The 22,946-nt window shown below is 41.1% G+C and overlaps 1 protein-coding gene across 1 annotated transcript in view; it reads left to right on the top strand.

Annotated features, from left to right (window-relative positions):
* The first annotated feature begins 11,058 nt into the window (after window positions 1-11,058).
* The window catches only part of Pcnx4 (pecanex 4), a 41,919-nt gene continuing 30,031 nt past the window's right edge, over window positions 11,059-22,946 (top strand). Inside the window, exons 1-2 of the mRNA XM_052185680.1 lie at window positions 11,059-11,220; window positions 21,091-21,833. Of these exons, the coding sequence (XP_052041640.1) occupies window positions 21,136-21,833 (698 nt within the window). The 5' untranslated portion in view covers window positions 11,059-11,220; window positions 21,091-21,135. The remainder of the gene's footprint in view (window positions 11,221-21,090; window positions 21,834-22,946) is intronic.

The raw sequence follows: 22,946 nt of genomic DNA, 5'->3' as shown, positions 1-22,946 counted from the left end.
ACCTCCCATGCTCATGGATTGGTAGAATCAATATAGTTAAAATGGCCATTTTGCCAAAAGCAATATACAGATTCAATGCAATACCCATCAAAATCCCAACTCAATTCTTCACAGAGTTAGAAAGAGCAATTATCAAATTCATCTGGAACAACAAAAAACCCAGGATAGCTAAAACTATTCTCAGCAACAAAAGAAAATCTGGGGGAATCAGTATCCCTGACCTCAAGCAATACTACAGAGCAATAGTGTTAAAAACTGCATGGTATTGGTACAGTGACAGGCAGGAGGATCAATGGAACAGGATTGAAGATCCAGAAATGAACCCACACACCTATGGCCACTTGATCCTCGACAAAGAGGCTGAAAACATCCAATGGAAAAAAGATAGCCTTTACAACAAATGGTGCTGGTTCAACTGGAGGTCAGCATGCAGAAGAATGCGAATTGATCCATCCTTGTCTCCTTGTACTAAGCTCAAATCCAAATGGATCAAGGACCTCCACATAAAACCAGACACTCTGAAGCTAATAGAAAAGAAACTGGGGAAGACCCTTGAGGACATCGGTACAGGGAGAAAGTTTCTGAACAGAACACCAATAGCGTATGCTCTAAGAGCAAGAATTGACAAATGGGACCTCATAAAATTACAAAGTTTCTGTAAGGCAAAGGACACCATCAAGAGGACAAATCGGCAACCAACAAATTGGGAAAAGATCTTCACCAATCCTACAACAGATAGAGGGCTAATATCCAATATATATAAAGAACTCAAGAAGTTAGACTCCAGAAAACCGAACAACCCTATTAAAAAATGGGGTACAGAGTTAAACAAAGAATTCTCACCTGAAGAACTTCGGATGGCGGAGAAGCATCTTAAAAAATGCTCAACTTCATTAGTCATTAGGGAAATGCAAATCAAAACAACCCTAAGATTTCATCTTACACCAGTCAGAATGGCTAAGATTAAAAATTCAGGAGACAGCAGGTGTTGGAGAGGGTGTGGAGAAAGAGGAACACTCCTCCACTGCTGGTGGGGTTGCAAATTGGTACAACCACTCTGGAAAGCAGTCTGGTGGTTCCTCCGAAAACTGGGCACCTTACTTCCAGAAGATCCTGCTATACCACTCCTGGGCATATACCCAGAAGACTCCCCACCATGTAATAAGGATACATGCTCTACTATGTTCATAGCAGCCCTATTTATAATTGCCAGATGCTGGAAAGAACCCAGGTATCCCTCAACAGAAGAGTGGATGCAAAAAATGTGGTATATCTACACAATGGAGTACTATTTAGCCATTAGAAACAATGAATTCATGAAATTCTTAGGTAAATGGATGGAGCTAGAGAACATCATACTAAGTGAGGTAACCCAGACTCAAAAGGTGAATCATGGTATGCACTCACTAATAAGTGGGTGTTAACCTAGAAAACTGGAATACCCAAAACATAATCCACACATCAAATGAGGTACAAGAAGGAAGGAGGAGTGGCCCCTGGTTCTGGAAAGACTCAGTGAAACAGTATTCGGCAAAACCAGAACGGGGAAGTGGGAAGGGGTGGGTGGGAGGACAGGGGAAGAGAAGGGGGCTTATGGGACTTTCGGGGAGTGGGGGGGCTAGAAAAGGGGAAATCATTTGAAATGTAAATAAATTATATCGAATAAAAAAAATTAAAAAAAAAAGAAATGTTCAGCATCTTTAGTTCAGATTAAGAAATGTGTAGTAATCAGGGAAATGCAAATCAAAATGACCCTGAGATTTCACCTCACACCAGTCAGAATGGCTAAGATCAAAAACTCAGGAGACAACTTCAAGTTCAAGTCCACATCAAGTCTGAAGTAACTAAAATGTACATAAGTATGCACAGAAATGATTGGATGAGTGAGGAGAGGCTGTCCTGAGAAGAAAGACAGCAAAATCGATCCGAGAGCCGGCTGGGGCCTTGTGGGGTATTAAGCAGCTAGAAATACAGGAAAATAGTTGAGATTGTGAGACTGGAAAAGATCAAGGAAGAAAATCATCAAAAATCGGAGGAGATAAGGTGATAATCTCCTGGTGCGTTGACATTTACCTGATTTCCTTGCACAGATGATGATATGCTTATTGTTTATTTTTGAGACACGTTCTTATTATACAGCCTGATTCCCAACTCACTGTGAAGCTAATGATGGCTTTGAACTTATCCTCTGTTCTGCTTCCTGTGTGCAGAGTACAGACAGGCATGCCTACCATGCTTGCTTAATGGGTGCTGGGGATTAAGCCCAGGGTTTGTGCATGCTAGGTAAACACTGATGACTGAGCTACATATCTGATATACATACTTGTAAGAAGATCATGTGACAGGTGGAATTTTAGATTCTCTCATGGTGTTGACAGGCATGTGTGCTGTGTGATGTCACACAGATACATATATGACTGTGAAATAAACAATAGCTAACATAATCATATCTTTGACCTCGTTGGTTTAAACTTTCTTGTGAGATATAAAGTTCTAAAAAAAAATTCACGGTAATTCTTGATGGAAGGTGTTAAAGGGTTAAAAAGATAGTTTTCTGATTTTGTTATCATGAATTAAACTTTTTCCCCCCAGGCCTGGTGGGGCATGGCTTTAATCCCAGCACTCAGGAAGTTGAGGCAGTCCTATCTCTGTGACTTTGAAACCAGTCAAGTCTATACAGAGAGTTTTAGACCAGGCAAGACTTTTTTTTTAAGGCAGTCAAAAATTTCTTGAGTAGCTTGTACATTTCACTGTCATTTGCTATCAGTAACTTCACGTATGAAAAACTTAACTTTTAGAGGCTTTTTGTTGGTGGTGGTATTCTTATTTAGATGACAGACTACAGTTAGGTTCCACTGGTTTTGTGCTTTCAGCAGTGTACCTGTGACCACCGCCCAGATGCTCAGGTTATAGGAGTGAGCCACGCAGCTAGCTTAGTGTGTAAGGTATTTATTATTTTAGAATTATCGTTACTGGAAATTGAAATTTGTTGAGAAAGAGAAGACATGTCTATTTGTAGACTGAAAGCAATTACTTATTTACTTATTTAAGAGTGTCTCACTCTGTAGTTCTGGCTGGCCTAGAATTCACTATGTAAACTGGCTGGCCTCAAACTCACAGAGAGCCATCTGCTTCTGCCTCCTGCATACTGGAATTTAAAATTGTAGGACACCATGCCGCTGCCTAATCCTGAGGAAATGGCTTCTTCCTCACACACAAAAACATCCCTATTGACAGTACCTGGGAACACTTCATCCTCTCTACATAATCTTCATTTACTAGACCTGCATTTCCCTCATTTCTTATCAAGCGTGAACAAAGTAGCTGATTTGGGGAATGGTAGAGTCACTATTAAATAAATGAGCATGATTAATTTGTTCAATATTAAAATGATGAAAAATTTAGAAAAACATTGTTCTTAACTGTGGACGAAGTGTTTGATTTTCATAGAGAAAAGAAAAACATATTTGGTCATTGCTGATGTCTGAATTATAATTTGCTGTCTTGATAATTTTTTTATTTTTATTATTTTTTATTAGATATATTCTTTATTTACATTTCAAATGATTTCCCATTTCCTGGTCCCCCCCCAAAGTCTCATAAGCCCTCTCCCCTCCCCCTGTTCCCCAATCAACCCCCTCTCACGTCCCTGTCCTGGTATTCCTCTACACTTCTGCACTGAGCCTTTCCAGGACCTCTCCTCCCTTTGATGTCCAACAAGGCCATCCTCTGCTGCCTATGCGTCTGGAGCCATGGTTAACATGATGTGTACTCTTTGCTTGGTCGTTTAGTCCCTGGGAGCTCTGGGAGGACTGGATAGCTGATATCGTTGTTCCTCCTATGGCACTGCAAACTCCTTCAGCTCCTTGGGTCCTTTCTCTAGCTCCCCCATTGGGGACCCTGTGCTCAGTTCAATGGCTGGCTGAGAGTGTCCCCCCTGTATTTGTCCTGCACTAGGAGAGCCTCCCAGGTGACAACCATATTTGGCTCCAGTCAGCAAGTACTTGTGGGCATCGATAATAGTGTCTGGGTTTTGTAACTGTATATGGGATGGATCACTAGGTGGGGATAGTCTCTGGATGGTCTTTCCCTCAGACTCTGCTCCATACTTTGTTTCTGTATCTCCTTCTGTGGGTATATTGTTCCCCCTTCTAAGAAGGACAGAGTATCCTTCCTTCTTCTTGGGCATCATTTGATATGTGAATTGTGTCTTGGGTATTCTAAGCTTTTAGGCTAATATCCACTTATCAGTGAGTGCATACCCCGTGTGTTCTTTTGTGATTGGGTTAGCTCACTTAGGATGATATTTTCCAGTTCCACCCATTTGCCTAAGAATTTCATGAATTCATTATTTTTAATACCTGAGTAGTATTCCATTGTGTAAATATGCCACATTTTCTGTATCCATTCCTCCATTGAGGGACATCTGGGTTCTTTCCAGCTTCTGGCTATTATAAATACAGCTGCTATGAGCATAGTGGAGCATGTGTCCTGACTACATGCTGGGGAATCCTCTGGGTATATGCCCAGGAGTGGTATAACGGGGTCCTCCAGTTTTCATGCCCAGTTTTCTGAGGAACTGCCAGACTGATTTCCAGAGTGCTTGTGCCAGCATGAAATCCCACCAGTAGGGGGAGTGTCTCTCTTCCTTCTTCAGTCCCCTTTTTGCCATGGAGCCCAGTCATTTACTGTCCTAACTAGTTGTACCTCCCTGCCTGAGAAGCTCAGTTTTTTAAATGTCCTTCATGTATTCTTAATTTTTTTTGCCTTTATCCCATTATTCCTGGAACAGCAGCTATGAACTGAAGCCGTACACCTTGTGGCTATGATAATAAACATATCACTATCTATGATATATGGAAATCAGGTAAATTTCAATGCACCAAGAGATTATCACCTAATCTCCTCCTATTTTTGATGATTTTCTCCCTTGATCTTTTCCAGTCTCACAATCTCAACTATTTTCCTGTATCTCTAGCTGCTTTTATGTAGCTGTATACCCCACAAGCCACTCAGCTGGATCTAAACTGAGCCATTTTCCTATCACACAAAACCTATATCATGGTCATAATTGTCTGAACTGGAAATTTCTCTTGTTTTTTGTTTGTTTGTTTGGTTTTGGTTTTGGTTTTGGTTTTTTGACTCAGTTGTGTCGTGGGATGTTTTGCTGAAGCAGACATGTGAGAGGATGTTTTACTGAAGCAGACATGTGAGAGGATGTTTTACTGAGGCAGACACTTGAGCTGATGCATGATGTTCGGAAAGAGGGTAAGTAGGACCCAACAGACAGTGAATGGTTCTCTTGCACTGGTTTGCCTTGCAATGCTTTGCTGGTCTTCGCTGATCTTCACCTGCTGTGACTTCATAGAGAGAAATGCCAAAGAACTTCTCATGGCATTCTGGCTGCTTTTTCCCACTTCTGAAGACCTGTCCAGATTAGGTGGAGCCTCCTAGTTTCTTTTGGATCTAGTTGCTGCTACTGATCCGTGGGTGGTGTTAGCCCATTGTACTGCACTGCCTCTACTGATTCCTGTTTGATGCTTTGGACTGGACTGCTGATATCCTGACAATGAACTTGGAATCAACCCAAAGAACTACTTCTAAACAGGTCCATGTCCCCCTTGTCCTATTAACCATCTTTCTCCACAACCTTGGCGGGTGTGCTATAAGGAAGGTTGAAGTATTTAAGAACCCTTATTAAAGTATGTTTTGAAAATCTAAGCTTATAGCCATCTGTATATTTTGGCTTGTGCAGCTGTTCTGTATTTTTCATTTGCTTATTTCATATGAATAAGCAAGGTAGTAGAAAACAGATGAAATATAAAGGCATACAAACATGGGCTCAATTCCAGACTTCATTTGATTGGAATGCAGACTCCAGTATTTAAAATTAGATTAGTGACAGATGTCTCATGGGGTTCACCATTAAATGAAGTGCATAAAAGCACTTACCACTCACTGTATTGCCTAAGCACTGTAGGAATGAAGTATTAGTTGGACTGTGTCCTTGATCACATCTCCATCCTGCTAACTCTTCCTGCCTTTTACAACTGGACTGCAGCCAACCTTCATTTTCTCAAAATACTTTCTGTCTATTTCTGCATTCCTGTAACTGTGGATGTCCTTGTTCATCTCCCAAGTTATATTTTGTTAAGTCCCTTGAGAATCATTTTATTTTATTTGATCTTTTTATCTTCAAAAATTAGTATGGTTACTGATAAATAAAAACCATGATTTTAATAGCTATTGGATGGCTATTGTATTCACAAATAATAGTTAATAGCTTTGTACCATATAGCAGGTATTTCAACAATAAAAACAGGTTAATACATGTTAATTCTGGTGAGTCATAGTGAGTACGCCTGAGAATAAAAAGCATGTTAAAGCCTCTTACACACACACACACACACACACACACACACACACACACACACACGCATATACACACACACACACAAATACACACACATACATACACATATATACACACACATAACACACACACATACACACATAACACACACACATACACACATACACACACGCATACACACACACACACACACACACACACACCAGGAGTTCACCCTTAATAAGCTCTTACGTTTTACCTGTTACCATACTAAAATTATTTAAGATTACTTTATTTAATTCAATCTACTTAACCTTCTGTGGTTAAATTACCTTATTGTGTCTATTTTATCAGACATGGAGACCTGGGACAAAAGAGATGAAATTACTTCCAAAAACACATGAGCAATGAATAATGTTAGAGTTCCAGTCTAGGTTTCCTGAGTCAGGAGTGTCTCCTCTTAACCACTGTGTCCTTAGACTTATTGGCAGAAACTGCAGTTTCAAAGATACTTAATGTAGTGCTCAGACCTGAAGTGACAGGGCTTAGCTTCCCCAACAAAGAGCGGAGCCTGTGGCTAGGCCAGGAGCACATTTTCTCATGATCTCTCAGACTGTGGAGACACTGACATATGAGTCAGCCTGCAAATTTTGTCTTTCGTTAGCACATTGCTGCTGCCTCAGAGTGTTCTTCCATATACTTTCAGTAAACTACAATTAACGTCTAGAAGTACTTTAAAAGTCAATTTATATTTTTTGCTATTATTATAAATTATAAATAGGACAATAAAATCATTGTCCTATTATGTTCTGAAAGCCAAAAGGCTCTGCTGAACCCTAGTTTACTGATATAAGCTAGAGAATATATATACATATACATATATATATATATAGTGGGTTAAGATCCAAATTAGTAAGTTCTCAAGATATTTGAGGTTGTCGAGTATATAAAAGTGTGAGAAGGTTGTTCACACCAGGAAACACAGGACCTTTACACCAACAGCTTGGCTTCAGGGTTCCATGCATGAGTCGGCTGAGATGAACTGATGCTAAGCCTCTCAGCAGCTACCTTGAGGACTCCAGGCTGTAAAGCTGCAATGTCTCCAGAACCTGAAACACAGACAAAGAAACAGGGTGGTGGTTGTTGAGGGCACAAGAATAATGGATCCTAAGTCAAGATTTCTCAACCTGAAATGAATGCTACACTAGAAAGCTATCCACTGCGTCTGGAAGACAGTTGGAACATATGAATGCTTCCTTTATTATCTGAACAGGTATCTTACTTAGTAACATGCTTCAGTGATTGCTCTCTTGGTTCTCCATATCTAAGAATGTAGCCACAAACCTACTCATGGAAAAAAAAAAAGAGATGATATCTTGCACATACATCTTGTTTAGTTCTGGACCACCTCAGTAAATCAAATGTTAAAGCAGTCATAGCATTTTCAGTTTCTCAATACATATAAATGTTTTACTCAACTATATTGTAGCTTATTAAGTATATTGTAGCATTTTATCTAAAAGCAACACACATACCTTAATTACAAAGTAGGGGGACCAGAGGGTTGGCTCAGCAGTTAATAGTACTTGCTGCTGTTCTTCTAGAGAACCTGGCTTTAGTTCCTCACAACTAGTTCTTCACAATTAGTATCCACATTGGACAACTGACAAGCACCTGTAACTCCAGGACCAGGGGACAAGACATCCTCCCTCAGGTTTCAGTAGGCACCTACACTTCAATGCACAAATCCATATTCAGAAATGCACATAAACTTATAATTAATATTAAAATAAAATGTAAAATATTTTATTGGTAACAAATTACTAATAACTTTCTGATCCTTCAGAGTTATCACCAGCAGTGGACAGTCTTGCCTCAATGCTAGTGGCTGCTGATTGGTTCCTAATGGTGGCTTCTAAAGCTTTGGAGTGGCTGAAGCAATTTCCCAAGACAATGTTTTCTTCACTGATTTATTCTTCCTTCCACAAACGATTTCATGTGATGCTACTTGATAATACTTTAGCCACAGTAGAACTTCTTCCAAAATTGGAGTTGATCCTTTCAAGCCTTGCTGCTACTTTCTCAAGCACACTTAACTATCGGAAATCCCTCATTGCCATTCCAACACTACCATAAGCATCTTTTCCAGGAGTAGATCTCATCTTATAAAATCATCTTCTTTGCCTGTTCCTACGCTACAGCTACTGATGGTCATAGTTTACCATGGAATTAAAGTAACGCAGTCAAGTCTCCAGGCTGTATTTCTGTACTTAAAACCAGCTGCTTAGTGTGATCACTTTCAATGTCTTAGCTGGATTTTCCGGTGACTCACTGAGGCTGCTTTGTTCATGTTTGCAACTTTCTCTTGACATGCAGTGTAATGGAAACAACTTCTTCCTTTAAGCATCATGAACCAGCCTTTGCTAGTTTCAAAACTGCTTCCACGGCTTCTCCTTCTGCCTTCACTGAATCAGTGTGTGACTGGTTTAGTTTTCCATCCAGACCACTGAGACATTCTCTACACCAGCAGATTCTATAATCAATTATTTCTTTTTATTGTGTGTTCTCTTAGCATCACTTTTATCTCCTTTAAGAATTTTTCATTTACAGCTTTAGTCGGTTCATCTTGGAGGCCTCAAGACCTTTCAGCCTGTCTTGGCTTTTGGCATGCCAGCCTCTTGAAACTTAGTCATTCTAGCTTTTGATTTAAAGTGAGTAATATTCAATTCTTCCCTTCACCTGGACACTTAGAGATCATTCCAGAATTATTAAGTAGCCTAACTCCAACACAGCATTGTTTCAAGAAATGGGCTGGAGAAGTGGAAGAAAAAGGAAATCAACGAATTCATAGACTGCCAAAACACATTTCTCATTTAAGTTTGAGACGGCTAGAAAGGGAAAATTAGGGGCCACAGCAAGGAAGAGAAACCTTTCACTCCAGAGTCTGGTTGAAGCTCTACTAGCTAAGAGTCAATTCTGCTGGTCCACCTCCCTGATCCCCCAAGGTAGTGTTTTGCATTTAAGATATGTATGTTGTTTTTAGATATAATGCTAATATACACTAAGTAACACACTATTTTTTAAAGACAATTATATGAGCACACTGTAGCTGTCTTTAGACACACCAAAAGAGAGCATCGGATCCCATTACAGATAATTGTAAGCCACCATGTGGTTTCTGGGAATTGAACTCATGACCTCCGGAACAGCACTCTTAACCACTGAGCCACCTCTCCAATCTGAAACACAATATTTGAAGGTTAAAAATTTTATATGTATTGAGAAGCTCAAAGAGTTGTAATTCTATTTTTACATGAGGTGAGATAGTCCAGCAAGTGAAGAGACCCGGCATAGCTGAAATATTCTGTGAAGGTTTCATATAAAGAGACAATATTCTTTTTATGTACAAGTATTTCAAATTAAGAATGGAAAAATATTCACAAGCCATGCTTAAGGCCTGAGTATTTATGACCTCACTCCTTTCTCAAATATATATGAACCTGAAAAGTTCTGGGACTCTCCAAACAAGACTATAAACATACTTTTCAAAATACTTTTTACTTTATCAGCTTCAATCAGGTCCAAGGAAATTCAGGAGCCTTCTGCTCTCACTCAACTTCCTTAGCAGAGCTTCCTGCGTAACCTCAGATATCACCAACACTGTATATGTAACACAGAAAGAGGAAGTCCCCACACTTTGGTGTGTCTTACCCTGTCATTGAGCATATCTATCAACCCCTGTACTTTATATTAAAATCACTTGTAGACTCCAACTCTGCCTCATTCAGGCTCATCCTGGAATTTTTTTTCCCCTGTGGCAAATTCAATAATCCCAACGTCACTTGGAGATCTCTGGAAAAAAAAAAAATCCAGTTCCTAGTGTGGCTATCCACAACCTGTGTCCCAGGGCCCTGGCTGGCTGCCACAGAGAGAGGCACGATTTTACATGGCTATAGTTTATAATGTGCCAAAAGTACTATAAAATTAAGAGCAAAAACATCTGAGCTCAGACCTCTGCAACAAATGTATACATTGTTTTTGAGAATCACAAAATGGGACACAAAAGAAGGCACATGAGGTTTGAAAAATGGTAACAAGACTTTGGCTAGAGTCAGAGCTAAAGCTATGAACTTTCATTTTATAAACAGGAAAAAGCAGTATCTATTAATGTAAGAAAAATTTTTGGTTTCAAATATAAGTAGAACAGGGCACATGTTACCATTTAAAAGCATTCCCACCCCTGAGACTGTCTGAATGGCCTTAGCTCTGTAATCATTAATGGAGGTATCAGGACCCTGGGGGATTGGGCTCCTTTTGCACTCCTGAGTCACGGATCTGCCAATCTTGGAGAGCCTAGGCTCCCCAAAAGACAGTCAAGCCATCTATCTCTCCAGCCTCAAGGTTCCCCGATGATGGACTTCTTGTCACCAAGGCAACCACGTTCCTGCGTCTGGGCGTGGCCCGGGTAAGAGTTCAGAGGTGGTGCTTAGGCTGCTCAAGAATCAGAGCAACAGTCCGGGCGTCTCCCACAATTCTAGCCCGCCCCGCCCCGCCCCGCCCCGCGCGGAGGAAACCCATCCCACCCTGCTCTGCTGTGTAGCGCACGAGAACCCGCCTCCGGCAGAGCCATGGCGGCCGAGGGCGGGGCGAGACCCGCAGCCCCGCCTCCGAGCGCGCGTGCGCACTGCCCCCTGGGAGGCGCGAGCGCAGTTGATATTAGCCATGGAAACGGGAGCGGTCCTGGAGGCCTCCGGTCTGCTGCTGGTGGGCCAGCATCCATCCTCCGGCGGGAGTTCCCAACCGACTTCAGCAGGGGAGATGTGGTCCCAGGACGCCCTCGCGTCGCCTCTCTCCTGCGGTGACTCCAGGTATGTCCGTCCCCGACACACCTGGGACTTCGTTGCTGCCTTAGTTTCCACTCCTGGATACTGCTGGGTTCCTTCAGCTTTTAATACCTCAAGAAACATCTTCCGCTCACCGTTAAAAAGCTTTTAAATGCAAGTATAGCTCTTTTGAATGTACAGAGCAAATTGAATTGATCGAGGTTGCGATCCAGTGCGGCTTTAACGTGACTGAGCGTACTTTTGCAGCCCGTGGAGCTGCGTTTTATTTCTGAGAAGCCTCTGTGAAATGGAGAATGGCCCATGGGCCCTGATGAGCGATGGGAATGTTACTCTAATTCACGGTCTGATGCCCGCTATGTATAGTTCACTCTTTCTCTCTATCTCTGTCTCAAGCTTTCCTGTCTAAAATTTGTTCATTCTTGGCCTCCTGGATGTGTATAACGCATTTCTCCTGTTTCTCTGTCTCCGTATAATCCCTTGCGTGTCAAAGACCAGAATTTATTCAAAAGAATCCCATTCTTCATTTATTAGGCCTCTGAATTGTATACTCTCTGCCTCTCATGTTTCCCTTCCTCGTTTTTTCACTATTGTTTTATTTTTTCATTAAACTCCTGAGTTTAGAAAGAATTCGTATTATTTTATATCTGCTTCCATTCACGCCCAATCGCCCATAATTTCTCACAGCATCCAGTACAGATATTGCCATTTTACTCATTTCACTAGATCCCGTGCTAGCTACAGGTTATACCTTTCTTACCTTTAGGAAATGCCTATTGGTTATTAACTGCTGTGGAAAATCTCAGGCAGGGGACCTTTGCATCTTCCTCTAAAAGCTTTCTTGAGGTACATACAGTTCATTCTGTGGAAGACTACAACTTACTGGTTTTGAGCATATCAACAGATTTGCACAGTCATCTTTACAGTCAGTTTTGGAACAATCCGATTACCTCCAAAAGACATTTTTTGTTTGCTGTTTTTCTCTTTTTCCTCCCCAATATTCCTGCCCACATTAGCTGTAGGCAGCCACTAATCTTTTGTCTCAAGATTATTCTAGAGATTCTGTATAAACACAGCCTTAAAACATGTGGTCCATGTGTGTGCATCTAGCATCTAGCAAATTTCATGTTGCAACTTGTATTACTCATTATTGTTTCTTAGTGTATTATGCAGATATGCCCTCTATTATTTAGCCATTAGACATTGGCCAAAAAAATGCCAGTAATAATAATGCTGTGGACATTTTGTATAAATTTGTGTAGGCATGTTTTCATGGATATAATACCTGGTAATGGCATAGGTAGGTCAGAGGTTAATTCCCTTGTTTAGCTCTTTAAGAAACTGACAGATTTTTTTCCAAAGCATTGTACCACTGTGCATCCCCACTAGATGTGTTCGAAGGTTTTACATCAGCCTCGCTAACACCTGTTACAGGCTTTCATTTTTATTTTAGCCAATCGGGGAAATTCAGGATATCTCATGGTAGGTTTGGCTTGCATTTCCTCGTGGTGAGCTTCATTTCCAGCTGGTCCATCACATGGGAACTGTCAGTTCTTATCCTTAGTTTATCTTTTTAAAACCAGGTTGTATTTTCATCATTGAATTAGGAGAACTAATTAATTAATCAATATAGCCTAAATGCAGATCTCGAATCATAGCCTTTTACCATTCTGCAAATAGCATCACTTCCCTGATGGCCAGGGCTTTTCACTATTCTTGTTCAAGAGTGTTAGGTGCCAATATCCTCAGGCTAGCTTGGGTATCAAGTTTTACATCCTAAAACTTTTTATATTCTTTTCAAGTCCACTATTCAAGAATCCTCAAAATATGCCTAGTGGCTATGCCTTTAATCCCAGCACTCAGGAAGCAGAGGCAGGTGGATATTTGAATTTGAGGCTAGCCTGGTCTACAGAGTGAGTTCCAGAACAGCCAGAGGACTACATATAGAAACCCTGTCTCTAAACAACAACCAAATTAAAAAAAAAAAAAGGAAGGAAGGAATCCTCACGACAGTTTACTTGGCAGTAAGTTGGTATGATTCAAAAACTCAGTTTGCCACTAGTTAACTATGGTGTCTTAATTGTCACAATATTGTTAGTTTTCACCTTTTTAGTAAAATTATTTGTAGTTATTTATATAAATATCAGATTCTATTCCAATGACACCTTATTTTGACAGAAAAGGTTGTCAACCCAGTTGAATAATTAAAGTGGGAGAGGTATGGGAGGTTAGTTTGAATCCTCAGCAATGTCTAACATTTTAATTTTCCGTGAGTAATACAGTGTTGTGCTAAATTTTATGTCAGCTTGACAAAGGCTAGAGTCATCAGCGAGAAGGGGACTCCAAATGCCTCAATAAAACTGGACTGTAGACAAACCTGTGGGGCATTTGTTTAATGTGATAGATGGGTGGGTTATGCCTGGGCTGGTGGTCCTGGGTTCTATCAGAAAGCACGCTGAGCAAGCCATGGGGAGCAAGCCAGTAAGCAGCACCCCTCCATGGCCTCTGTAGCCATTCCTGCCTTTGGGCTCCTGCCCTGACTCCCTTTAGTGATAAACAGTGATATGCCGTGAAAGCCATATACCCCAAGAAGCTTTGGTCACTGAGTTTCGTCATTCCAATAGTAACCCTAAATAAGACAGCTGTTCATTTATATCCTGGTGCTGTACATTGGGAAAGGTGAAGCAGAACACAACTCACTGTACTACTTGTGAGGCACTGCCGATATCAGCTGTCTAATCAGCTTAGCTTTTTCTTTTTCCCTTGGGAGAGGAGTTGGAGTACTAAGGGTTAAACCTAAGGCCTCATGCATGCTTGGTAAGTGTTCTGTCACTGAGCCCTGTTCCCAGACCTCTTTTTTACTTTTCAAAACTTTGAAAGAAGGTTTCAATAAGTTACCCAGGCTGTCCTTGAATCTAAGATCCTCATGCATTAGCTTCCTGTATAGCTGAGATTAGGGACCTATCCCACTGGCTTATAGTCATTTATTTGTTCTTACAGACTGCACCTGTAGATTTACTCGGAGAAAATTAAATAAATATAACCTCTTCAAAAGTCCTTCCTAAGGACTTAATAAATGCCATTTTATAGGTTCAAAGAGATGCGGTGACCCTTTGCAGGTGCATAGACTGATTTTCTTCCATGGTGGATGGAAGAGGAAGCCACACATGCTCTGTGAGCCACAGGCTGCACTGCGTGTGTTACACCTCAAATGTCTTTTCACAGGCTCTTCAGTAATTCAGTGTCTGTTCATGGCATGGCATCCAGTCAATCCCTAGAGTCCGTTCAGAATTAGACCGGCAGCTCTCCTTGTTCTGAGGCCCAGCCGGTACACACGGCAGTTCGCGCCTATCTCCCGAACAAACAGGACCAGTCTCCACGCCTGGTGCTGTTGGAACTGTTCTAGTGGCAACATGTGACTTTTATCTAAGAAATGGAGAGCTGAGTTGTTTCAGGTTTTTTTTCAGTACAGTGGTATGGGCTATCTTAATTCTGTACTAGTCATACATATTTGCTTTGAAAATCAGTTAACGCTAGGAAAAGGAAAACTTTGGTGTATTTTATTTCAAATTATATGAAATATATTATAGGAGCATAGCTGAGTATATTGTATTTATAGGGTAATGTTAGGATGCATTTAAAAATAAACCTAATAAAATTCGGACAATTACCAAAAGTGCTACTTAGGAACTTGTTTCTTCTCGTCTTAGAGGAATGTGTGCGCACACATGTGCTGTGCTGTATTTTCAGACTACAACTTTTTGTGGTATCTTTCTTTCTTTCAAGGGATTTTAGTCAGTAGCATATGATTGATTAGTTGTAGTGTGGGTATCTAAGAGTTCCACCACAGCAGATTGCAGGTTTGAGCTGCTTTTTTTTTATTCGATGTATTCTTTATTTACATTTCAAATGATTTCCCCTTTTCTGGGTCCCCACTCCCCGCAAGTCCCATAAGCCCTCTTCCCTCCCCCTGTTCCTCCATCAACTCCTTCCCACTTCCCTGTTCTGGTATTCCCCTATACTGTTGCATTGAGTCTTTCCAGAACCAGGGGCCACTCCTCTGTTCTTTTTGGACATCATTTAATATGTGGATTATTTCTTGGGTATTCCAAGTTTCTAGGTTATTATCCACTTATCAGTGAGTGCATACCATGACTGATCTTTTGAGACTGGGTTACCTCACTTAGTATGATGTTCTCCAGCTCCATCCTTTTGCCTAAGAATTTCATGAATTCATTGTTTCTAATGGCTGAATAGTACTCCATTGTATAAATATACCACATTTTTTGTATCCATTCCTCTGTTGAGGGACACCTGGGTTGTTTCCAGCTTCTGGCTACTACAAATAGGGCTGCTATGAACATAGTGGAGCATGAGTCCTTATTACATGCTGGGGAATCCTCTGAGTATATGCCCAGTAGTGGTATAACAGGGTCCTCCGGAAGTGCCATGCCCAGTTTTCTGAGGAACCGCCAGACTAATTTCCAAAGTGGTTGCACCATCTTACAATCCCACCAGCAGTGGAGGAGTGTTCCTCTTTCTCCACATCCTCGCCAGTACCTGCTGTCTCCTGAGTTTTTGACCTTAGCCATTCTGACTGGTGTGAGGTGAAATCTCAGGGTTGTTTTGATTTACATTTCCCTAATGATTAATGATGTTGAACATTTCAGCCCTCCGAAGTTCTTCATGTGAAAAATCTTTGTTTAGTTCGGTACCCCACTTTTTAATGGGGTTATTTGGTTCTCTAGGTTCTACCTTCTTGAGTTCTCTGTATATATTAGATATTAGCCCTCTGTCAGATTTAGGGTTGGTGAAGATCCTTTCCCAATCTGTTGGTTGACGTTTTGTCCTTTTGACAGTGTCCTTTGCCTTACAGAAACTTTGTAGTTTTATGAGGTCCCATTTGTCAATTCTTGATCTTAGAACATAAGCTATTGGTGTTCTATTCAGGAACTTTTCCCCTGTGCCCATGTCCTCCAGGGTCTTCCCCAGTTTCTTTTCTATTAGTTTCAGTATGTCAGGTTTTATGTGGAGGTCCTTGATCCATTTGGAGTTGAGCTTAGTACAAGGAGATAAGAATGGATCGATTCAAATTCTTCTGCATGTTGACCTCCAATTGAACCAGCACCATTTGTTGAAAAGACTATCTTTTTTCCACTGGATGCTTTCAGCTCCTTTGTCGAAGATCAAGTGACCATAGGTATGTGGGTTCATTTCTTACCCTGTGGGAATTTCACGACTCAGATTCCAAGTGCATCTCAGAGTCTGTTTTGCTGGCCCCCTCTCAGAGGCGCATGTAGAGAGCGCATGGCCTAAGTCAGTGCTGAGCTGCCTGCCTCGTTAACACAGCTCATGTTTCCTCAGGCTTGAGTATGCACTTGAGATGCTGGAGGACGGCATCCTAGATGTAGTCTGTCCTGCAGGCGCTAACGTTAGGTCCTTCAGAAGCATATGCCAAATTGTACTCAGTGAATGAGTTTAGTTCTTCTGATTATATTCTACAAATAATCCAGGTTAGCATTTAGAATATTTCTCCACATAAATGTAATTGGTAGTACCTCAAAAAGCACTTTAAATTCTCATATATTTTTAAGTTTCTATAATCTAAAATGACAATTGGAAGTTAAGTGGTTCCAGCTTATTACATACTTTTTGCCCTATTGATCACTAGTGAATCATTAAGAATTCAATTTTAAAAATATCTTTGCAATATATTTGAATATTTATGATCAAATAGGTTTTAGCCTGCCATCTAGCTATCATAGTTCATAAGGTTTTCTGTGCATATGTTTGCATGGATGCTATGCCTATTCCTCTTCCTGTCTTATTTCTTTCACTTCTGATCAAAACAGGCCACTATTTCTCACAGTAATATCTATAGAATACTAAGTGCATTTTCTGTTACTAGGTAACAGGGGGAAAATGGGCTCTGTGGTCAGACACATGTAGACCTCTTGAGTGATACATTTAAAGAGGCTTATGACCGCCATGTTCTTCTCAGAGATTTCTTTTTTTTCCTCCCTTAATCGCTCTTTTTTTTCTTTTTTTTCTTTGAATATCTTCATTTACATTGCCAATCATAAAACCTTTCCTGATTTCCCCCTCCCCAAAGACCCCCAACCCCTCCCCCCACCCCCTGCCTCCACATATATACCCCTCCACCCGACACACTCCCACCTACCCCCCCTCGGTTTTCCTTTGTTGGGACCTCTGTTGAGCCTTTACCTGACCAAGGACCCCTCCTCCCACCGATGCCCAACAAGGCCTTCCTCTGCCACATTTTTGGCTGGAACCATGTGTATCTCTTGGTTGATGGTTCAGTCCCTGGGAGTCTTGGGGTGTCTGGGCGGCCGAAGTCATTGTTCTTCCCATCGGGCTGTAGTTACTGGTCTGCTGCTACCCATTGCAACTCTAAGATGAGTCTGTTCTGCAGTTTCTCTTTGACATCCTTGACTATGGGCTCCTTTTCAAGAAACATTGTATGAGCAAACAGTCCTTTGTGTCCTTCAAACTTTTATTTAAATGTCCTGTTAAGATAACTAACATCACCATCTCAATAATTCCCCCTTCTTAAGGCTATCTGAGGAAGCTCCTGTTCATATTCTCTCTCCGTGTAGTTCTTGGTGCTCTCATTAGTTCTGATTATTCCTGCTTCACTTGGGCCTTTGTGCACCCTGGTCTGTTTCCGCTTTCTCAGTGTGAAGTCTCCCCTTTCCTGATGAGAGACTGGACTATATAATATAGTTCAAGGAAGGAAATAAAATTAGACTTCTTTCTAGCATCTTACTGCTGCCATTTCCTTGCCCAAAAGAGATGTATGTAATCCCTCTCACATACAATCTTTGTTATTTTGGGATAACCTTCTTAGGTAGAGTTGTCCCTGAGCTAAAAGTATTATCAATAACTATTATTAATTATTCCATAATAAAGATAAATGGAGATGCCTTCCATGTTCCAAAATGGGAAACAAGCAATTTATGGATTTAATATTTTAAATGGAACAAAATACAGTGCAAGAAACTCAAAAGTGCAATAACCTCTCGATCCTTCCTTAAGACGGGAAGGTATCCTGTTTATCATCTCCACCCATATTACTTAAGCTATGTCATTAACATAGCTGCAGGCCTTTACATGCCAACCTGTTGTGCTAAGTTTAAGGGATCAACTGAATCTCAGGATCCGGCCTCACCACGAAGAGCTGAACCACACAGCAGTTTGCTCTGCTGTGGCCTCCAGCTGGTGCGTGTCACAAGTGCTACAAAATGAGCTCTGTTAGAGGGACAGAGAAGGAAGGCAGCTCAACCACAGTGCTTGCCAGAATTTTTAGAAGTGATTAAACTGAGTCAAAGTTAACTAAAATTACTGACTAGAGAAAGGACTTATTGTACACAGAGGACATGAGGAGAGGCATCTAGGAGGAAAACCCAGGATCGCAGGACGTGGATTAAGAGTTGTGGAGGGCATTTAGTAATCTGAAGAAGTATCAAATATCATAAAAATAGTACATGTGGTATCCCTTATAAAATTTTTAATGCATCTGCAAGTGATACCCAGCCTTCTACTACAAAGGTGTGTATACTTTCTAATACAAATGCAGTCAACGATTTAATTTTACTCTGGTATTTCAAGAACATCTTTCCGTGATTCTCTATGACAACAGAGTATTACAGAACTACTAAAAGGAAAATGAATGTGGTTGATAGCATAACAGAGCAGCTTGATATGGTATCACTTCTCTGTCTCCCTTCTGTCTTGTTTACTGACTTTTCTTATGGACAGGAGAGTTTTCTTAACTCCATGGAGAAAGCTTGGGTACTGAAGACTTTAAAATCCTGACCGTCTAATGAAGCTCATTTTCTTGACTAAAGGCATCTGCCATAGATAACTCATTTTGGGATATCTACTCCCATCTCCATCTTCTGACCCTGTGACAATAGGAGGCTATTTCAGAACACTAGTATAAACCACTGAGGCAGAGAAGCTTCTATAGAGGGAAGGAAAAACAACAAAACAACAACCTTTGAGGATTAAGATTCCTGTTTTAGGCAATATACTTGTTGCTGTGAAGAGCACCATGACCATGGCAGCTGTATAAAGGAAAACAGGTCATTGAGGCTGCCTCACAGTTTAGAGCTTTAGGTCATTAGCATGACAGGAAGCACAGTGGTATGCAGGCAGACCTGTGCTGGAGAGTTCTCCATCTGGATCAGCAGGCAGAAGGAAGAGAGACACCGGGCCTGGCTAGAGTATTTGAAAACCCGAAAGCCCACCCCCAGTGACATAGTTCCTCTAACAAGGCCACGCATAGTCCAACAGCCCATACTTCCTAATAGTGTCACTGTCTAGGGGCCTAGAGGAGCCATTTTCATTAAACCTCCACAATTCCCTAGGGCATTGCAGCTCTGTTACCTTCTGAGGTTAAATGACTGCTACTTAAGTAAAAGCTGCACATGGCTCTACATAGAACTTAGGACAGTGGACTAAAGGTGGAAGAACACAGATGTTTATAGTTTAAAGAACATCCTAACAGTGTAGCAGCAAGTGCTGCCTGACACCGGTGCTTAGATAGACCGGTTAGCTAAAGGGCTGTCTTAAGGTATTACATATTCTAACCTAATGACGAGCCACTGAAATGATATTTTTCTAGCTGATCTTGTATCAGGCAACTGGTTTTGTTGTCTGGTTTTTATTTTCAGAATAAGCTATGGAGGAAAAGTAAATAGAATCTACTGCACTTGATACTTGACCTTTGAGTAGAAAGAACCTAAAACAATACAAAAGTTGCACAGGTTATTTCTGGTATATTGTAGAAACGGGCAATAGAGAGACTAAAAAACAATTGCCAAGTAGCTTGCCTGTGATAGTGTAACTATTACAATAAGCATCTGCTCTGAATTCTTTTCATTTCCAGCTCATTTTTCCTTCTACTATATCTTATGAGACAAGTTCTCACTACCAGCCCTGGCTGATCAAATTGGTCTTGAATTCAGGGATCTGCCTACCCCTGCCCCTGCCCCTGCCCCTGCCCCTGCCCCTGCCCCTGCCCCTGCCCCTGCCCCTGCCCCTGCCCCTGCCCCTGCCCCTGCCTCCCTAATGCTGGGATTAAAGCCTGGCTCCCTACTATATTTGAGCTCCCAGTTTCCATATGGGTTTTTATTGAACTGCTACTAATTTTATATAAGATTTTACTCTTTAAATTTTTTTAAAATTCTAAGTTTATTGTAATTTTTAAGTGATATTTATAACATTTGGTTGTATTTTCTACATTGTTTTCTAAGAATTATAGAGAAATATCCTTATTTAGACAGTTGTGATTGACAGTGTATACACAGCCTATTTAGGTAAATACTGTACATTGAACAAAATACAACCATTCAATAATTTATATATTATATTGTCTATGGCTGCTTTTATGATATTAGATAGGATTGTTATAACAGTACTCACCAAGCTGAAAATATTCACTATCCAGACATTTAGAGTCAGAAATAGACCCTAACTAATAACCCTGTAATAGAAGGAATAGACGAACAGCATAACTCAGTAGGAAACAGTAGAACTGCCCACAGATCTATCTAAGTAGAGAGTACTGGCCTCCTATGCTCCCTTGTCCTCAGAATCTAAACTATGGGCTAAAAATCTAATGTCAAGAAGTATATGCTGAGTACATAATAAAGAATAAGATTTCTTTTTTAAAAAAATAAGTTAGTGTGACTATTTTGGAAAGAGAACAAACTTAGTACCAATTATGTTATAAAATGTTGAGAAGGAACCAAGGTTAGAAATCTTACCTGTAAAGGAACTAAGTAAGAAAGAAGAAGTCTGGGCTGTGTTTCCTCCAGGTCTTCAGTGTTATTTCCTAACTGTAATTCATCTTTTCTTTTTTTTTTTTTATAGATATTTCTGGTTATAAAAAAGATGCGACTCTCAGACTAATCCTGAATGGGAAGCATGAGTCCAGATGTCCCTCTGCTAAACGATTACAAACAGGACTTCCTGCTGAAGCGGTTTCCACAGACTGTGCTTGGAGGCCCTCGACTCAAATTAGGCTACTGTGCCCCTCCTTACATATATGTTAATCAGATTGTCCTTTTCCTGATGCCATGGGCCTTAGGTGGAACGGGGACACTTCTGTACCAGCTGGACGTGCTGAGAGACTACACTGCAGCAGCTCTCTCGGGAGGGCTGATGGTGCTCACGGCGGCTGTCATCCAGCTCACGAGTGTGTACGCCAAGAGCAAGTCGGTGGTGGTCAAGAGGATGAGGACCAGGGATATTTTAGCAGAGGAAGACCAGCACGAATTTACAAGTTGTGCCGGTGCTGAGACCGTCAAATTTCTGATTCCTGGCAAAAAATATGTAGCCAATACAGTTTTTCATTCTGTTCTTTCTGGGCTGGTGTGTGGTCTTGGGACATGGTATTTGCTCCCAAACCGAGTAACCTTGCTGTATGGCAGCCCTGGAGCCACTGCTGTGCTCTTTGTCTTTGGGTGGATAACACTTTGCATAGGAGAATACTCGCTCATTGTAAACACTGCCACAGAGACAGCGACATTCCAGACCCAGGATACTTACGAAATCACTCCTCTCATGAGACCGCTTTATATTTTTTTCTTTGTTTCTGTGGATCTTGCACACAGGTAAAAACTTACAGAATATTTAATACCTTGCTTTGTTTTTAAGTATACCTGGCAAGAGAGTTTTTCTTAGTGTTAACAAATGATAAATCAGTAAATTAAAAATTATGACCCAACTATTGGGATAGTTAGGTTATTTTGATGGTTAATCTTTTAGTAATGATCTCTATAAAATATTCATGTTATAATGAAATAGCAAATCTTATTGAAGAATCAACACATAAGAAAAACACTTTAAGGTACATAATTGTTGAGTCCTGTATTTCATTTTAAATCAATATTATTAATTAGTTAATTAATTTGTATCCCACGTGATGCTTCCCCTCCCTGATCCTCCCTTTCAGAATCCATCCCGCCCTTCTCCTCTGAGAGGGTGTCCCCACCCAGGTATCCCCCAACCTTGGCACGTCAAGACTCTGTCAGATTAGGTGTAGGAGTCCAGGTTGCTTGATTCTATTGGTTTCCTGTAGGGTTTCCTTGCTGTTCAGGATCTTCAATCCTTCCCCCAAGTCGTCTATGTGTGTTTCTGACCTCCGTCCAGTGTTTGGCTATAGGTATCTATATCTGTTTCAGTCTGCTACTGGGTAGAGCCTTTCAGAGGACAGTTGTGCTGGACTCCTGTCAGCAAGCATAACAGAGCATAATTAATAATGTCAGGATTGGTGCTTGCCATGGGATGGGTTTCGAGTTGTGCTGAAACTTCAGTCTTTCCTTCAGTCTCTGCTCCATCCCTGCATTTGTAATAGGACAAATTTTGGGACAAAAGTTTTGTGTGTGAGTTGCTGTTCTTATCCTTCACCTGGGGGTCCTGCCTGGCTACAGGAAGTGGCCTCTTCAGGTTCCATGTCCCTGCTATTCACCTGCATTGACTTCTGGGAGCCTACCCTATTCCAGGTCTCTAGGACTTCCTAGAGAGTCTTCCCTCCACCTCAACACACACGCCCAACACTCCACACCCCCCAACCCTATACACCCTGGTTGCAGCTGCAGTTATCCATTCATTCTCCTGGCCCTCTGGGTCTCTCTCTTGTCTCTCTACACCTGACCCTGCTTCCCTCTACCTATCCCCTTCCTCTCCCCTACCCAGTTCCCGCCCTCCCGCTGCCCATGTGATTA

This window comes from Apodemus sylvaticus, chromosome 6 (assembly GCF_947179515.1).
Source record: "Apodemus sylvaticus chromosome 6, mApoSyl1.1, whole genome shotgun sequence".
NCBI classification, from domain to species: domain Eukaryota; kingdom Metazoa; phylum Chordata; class Mammalia; order Rodentia; family Muridae; genus Apodemus; species Apodemus sylvaticus.
This window is presented reverse-complemented; position numbering and strand designations above follow the sequence as displayed.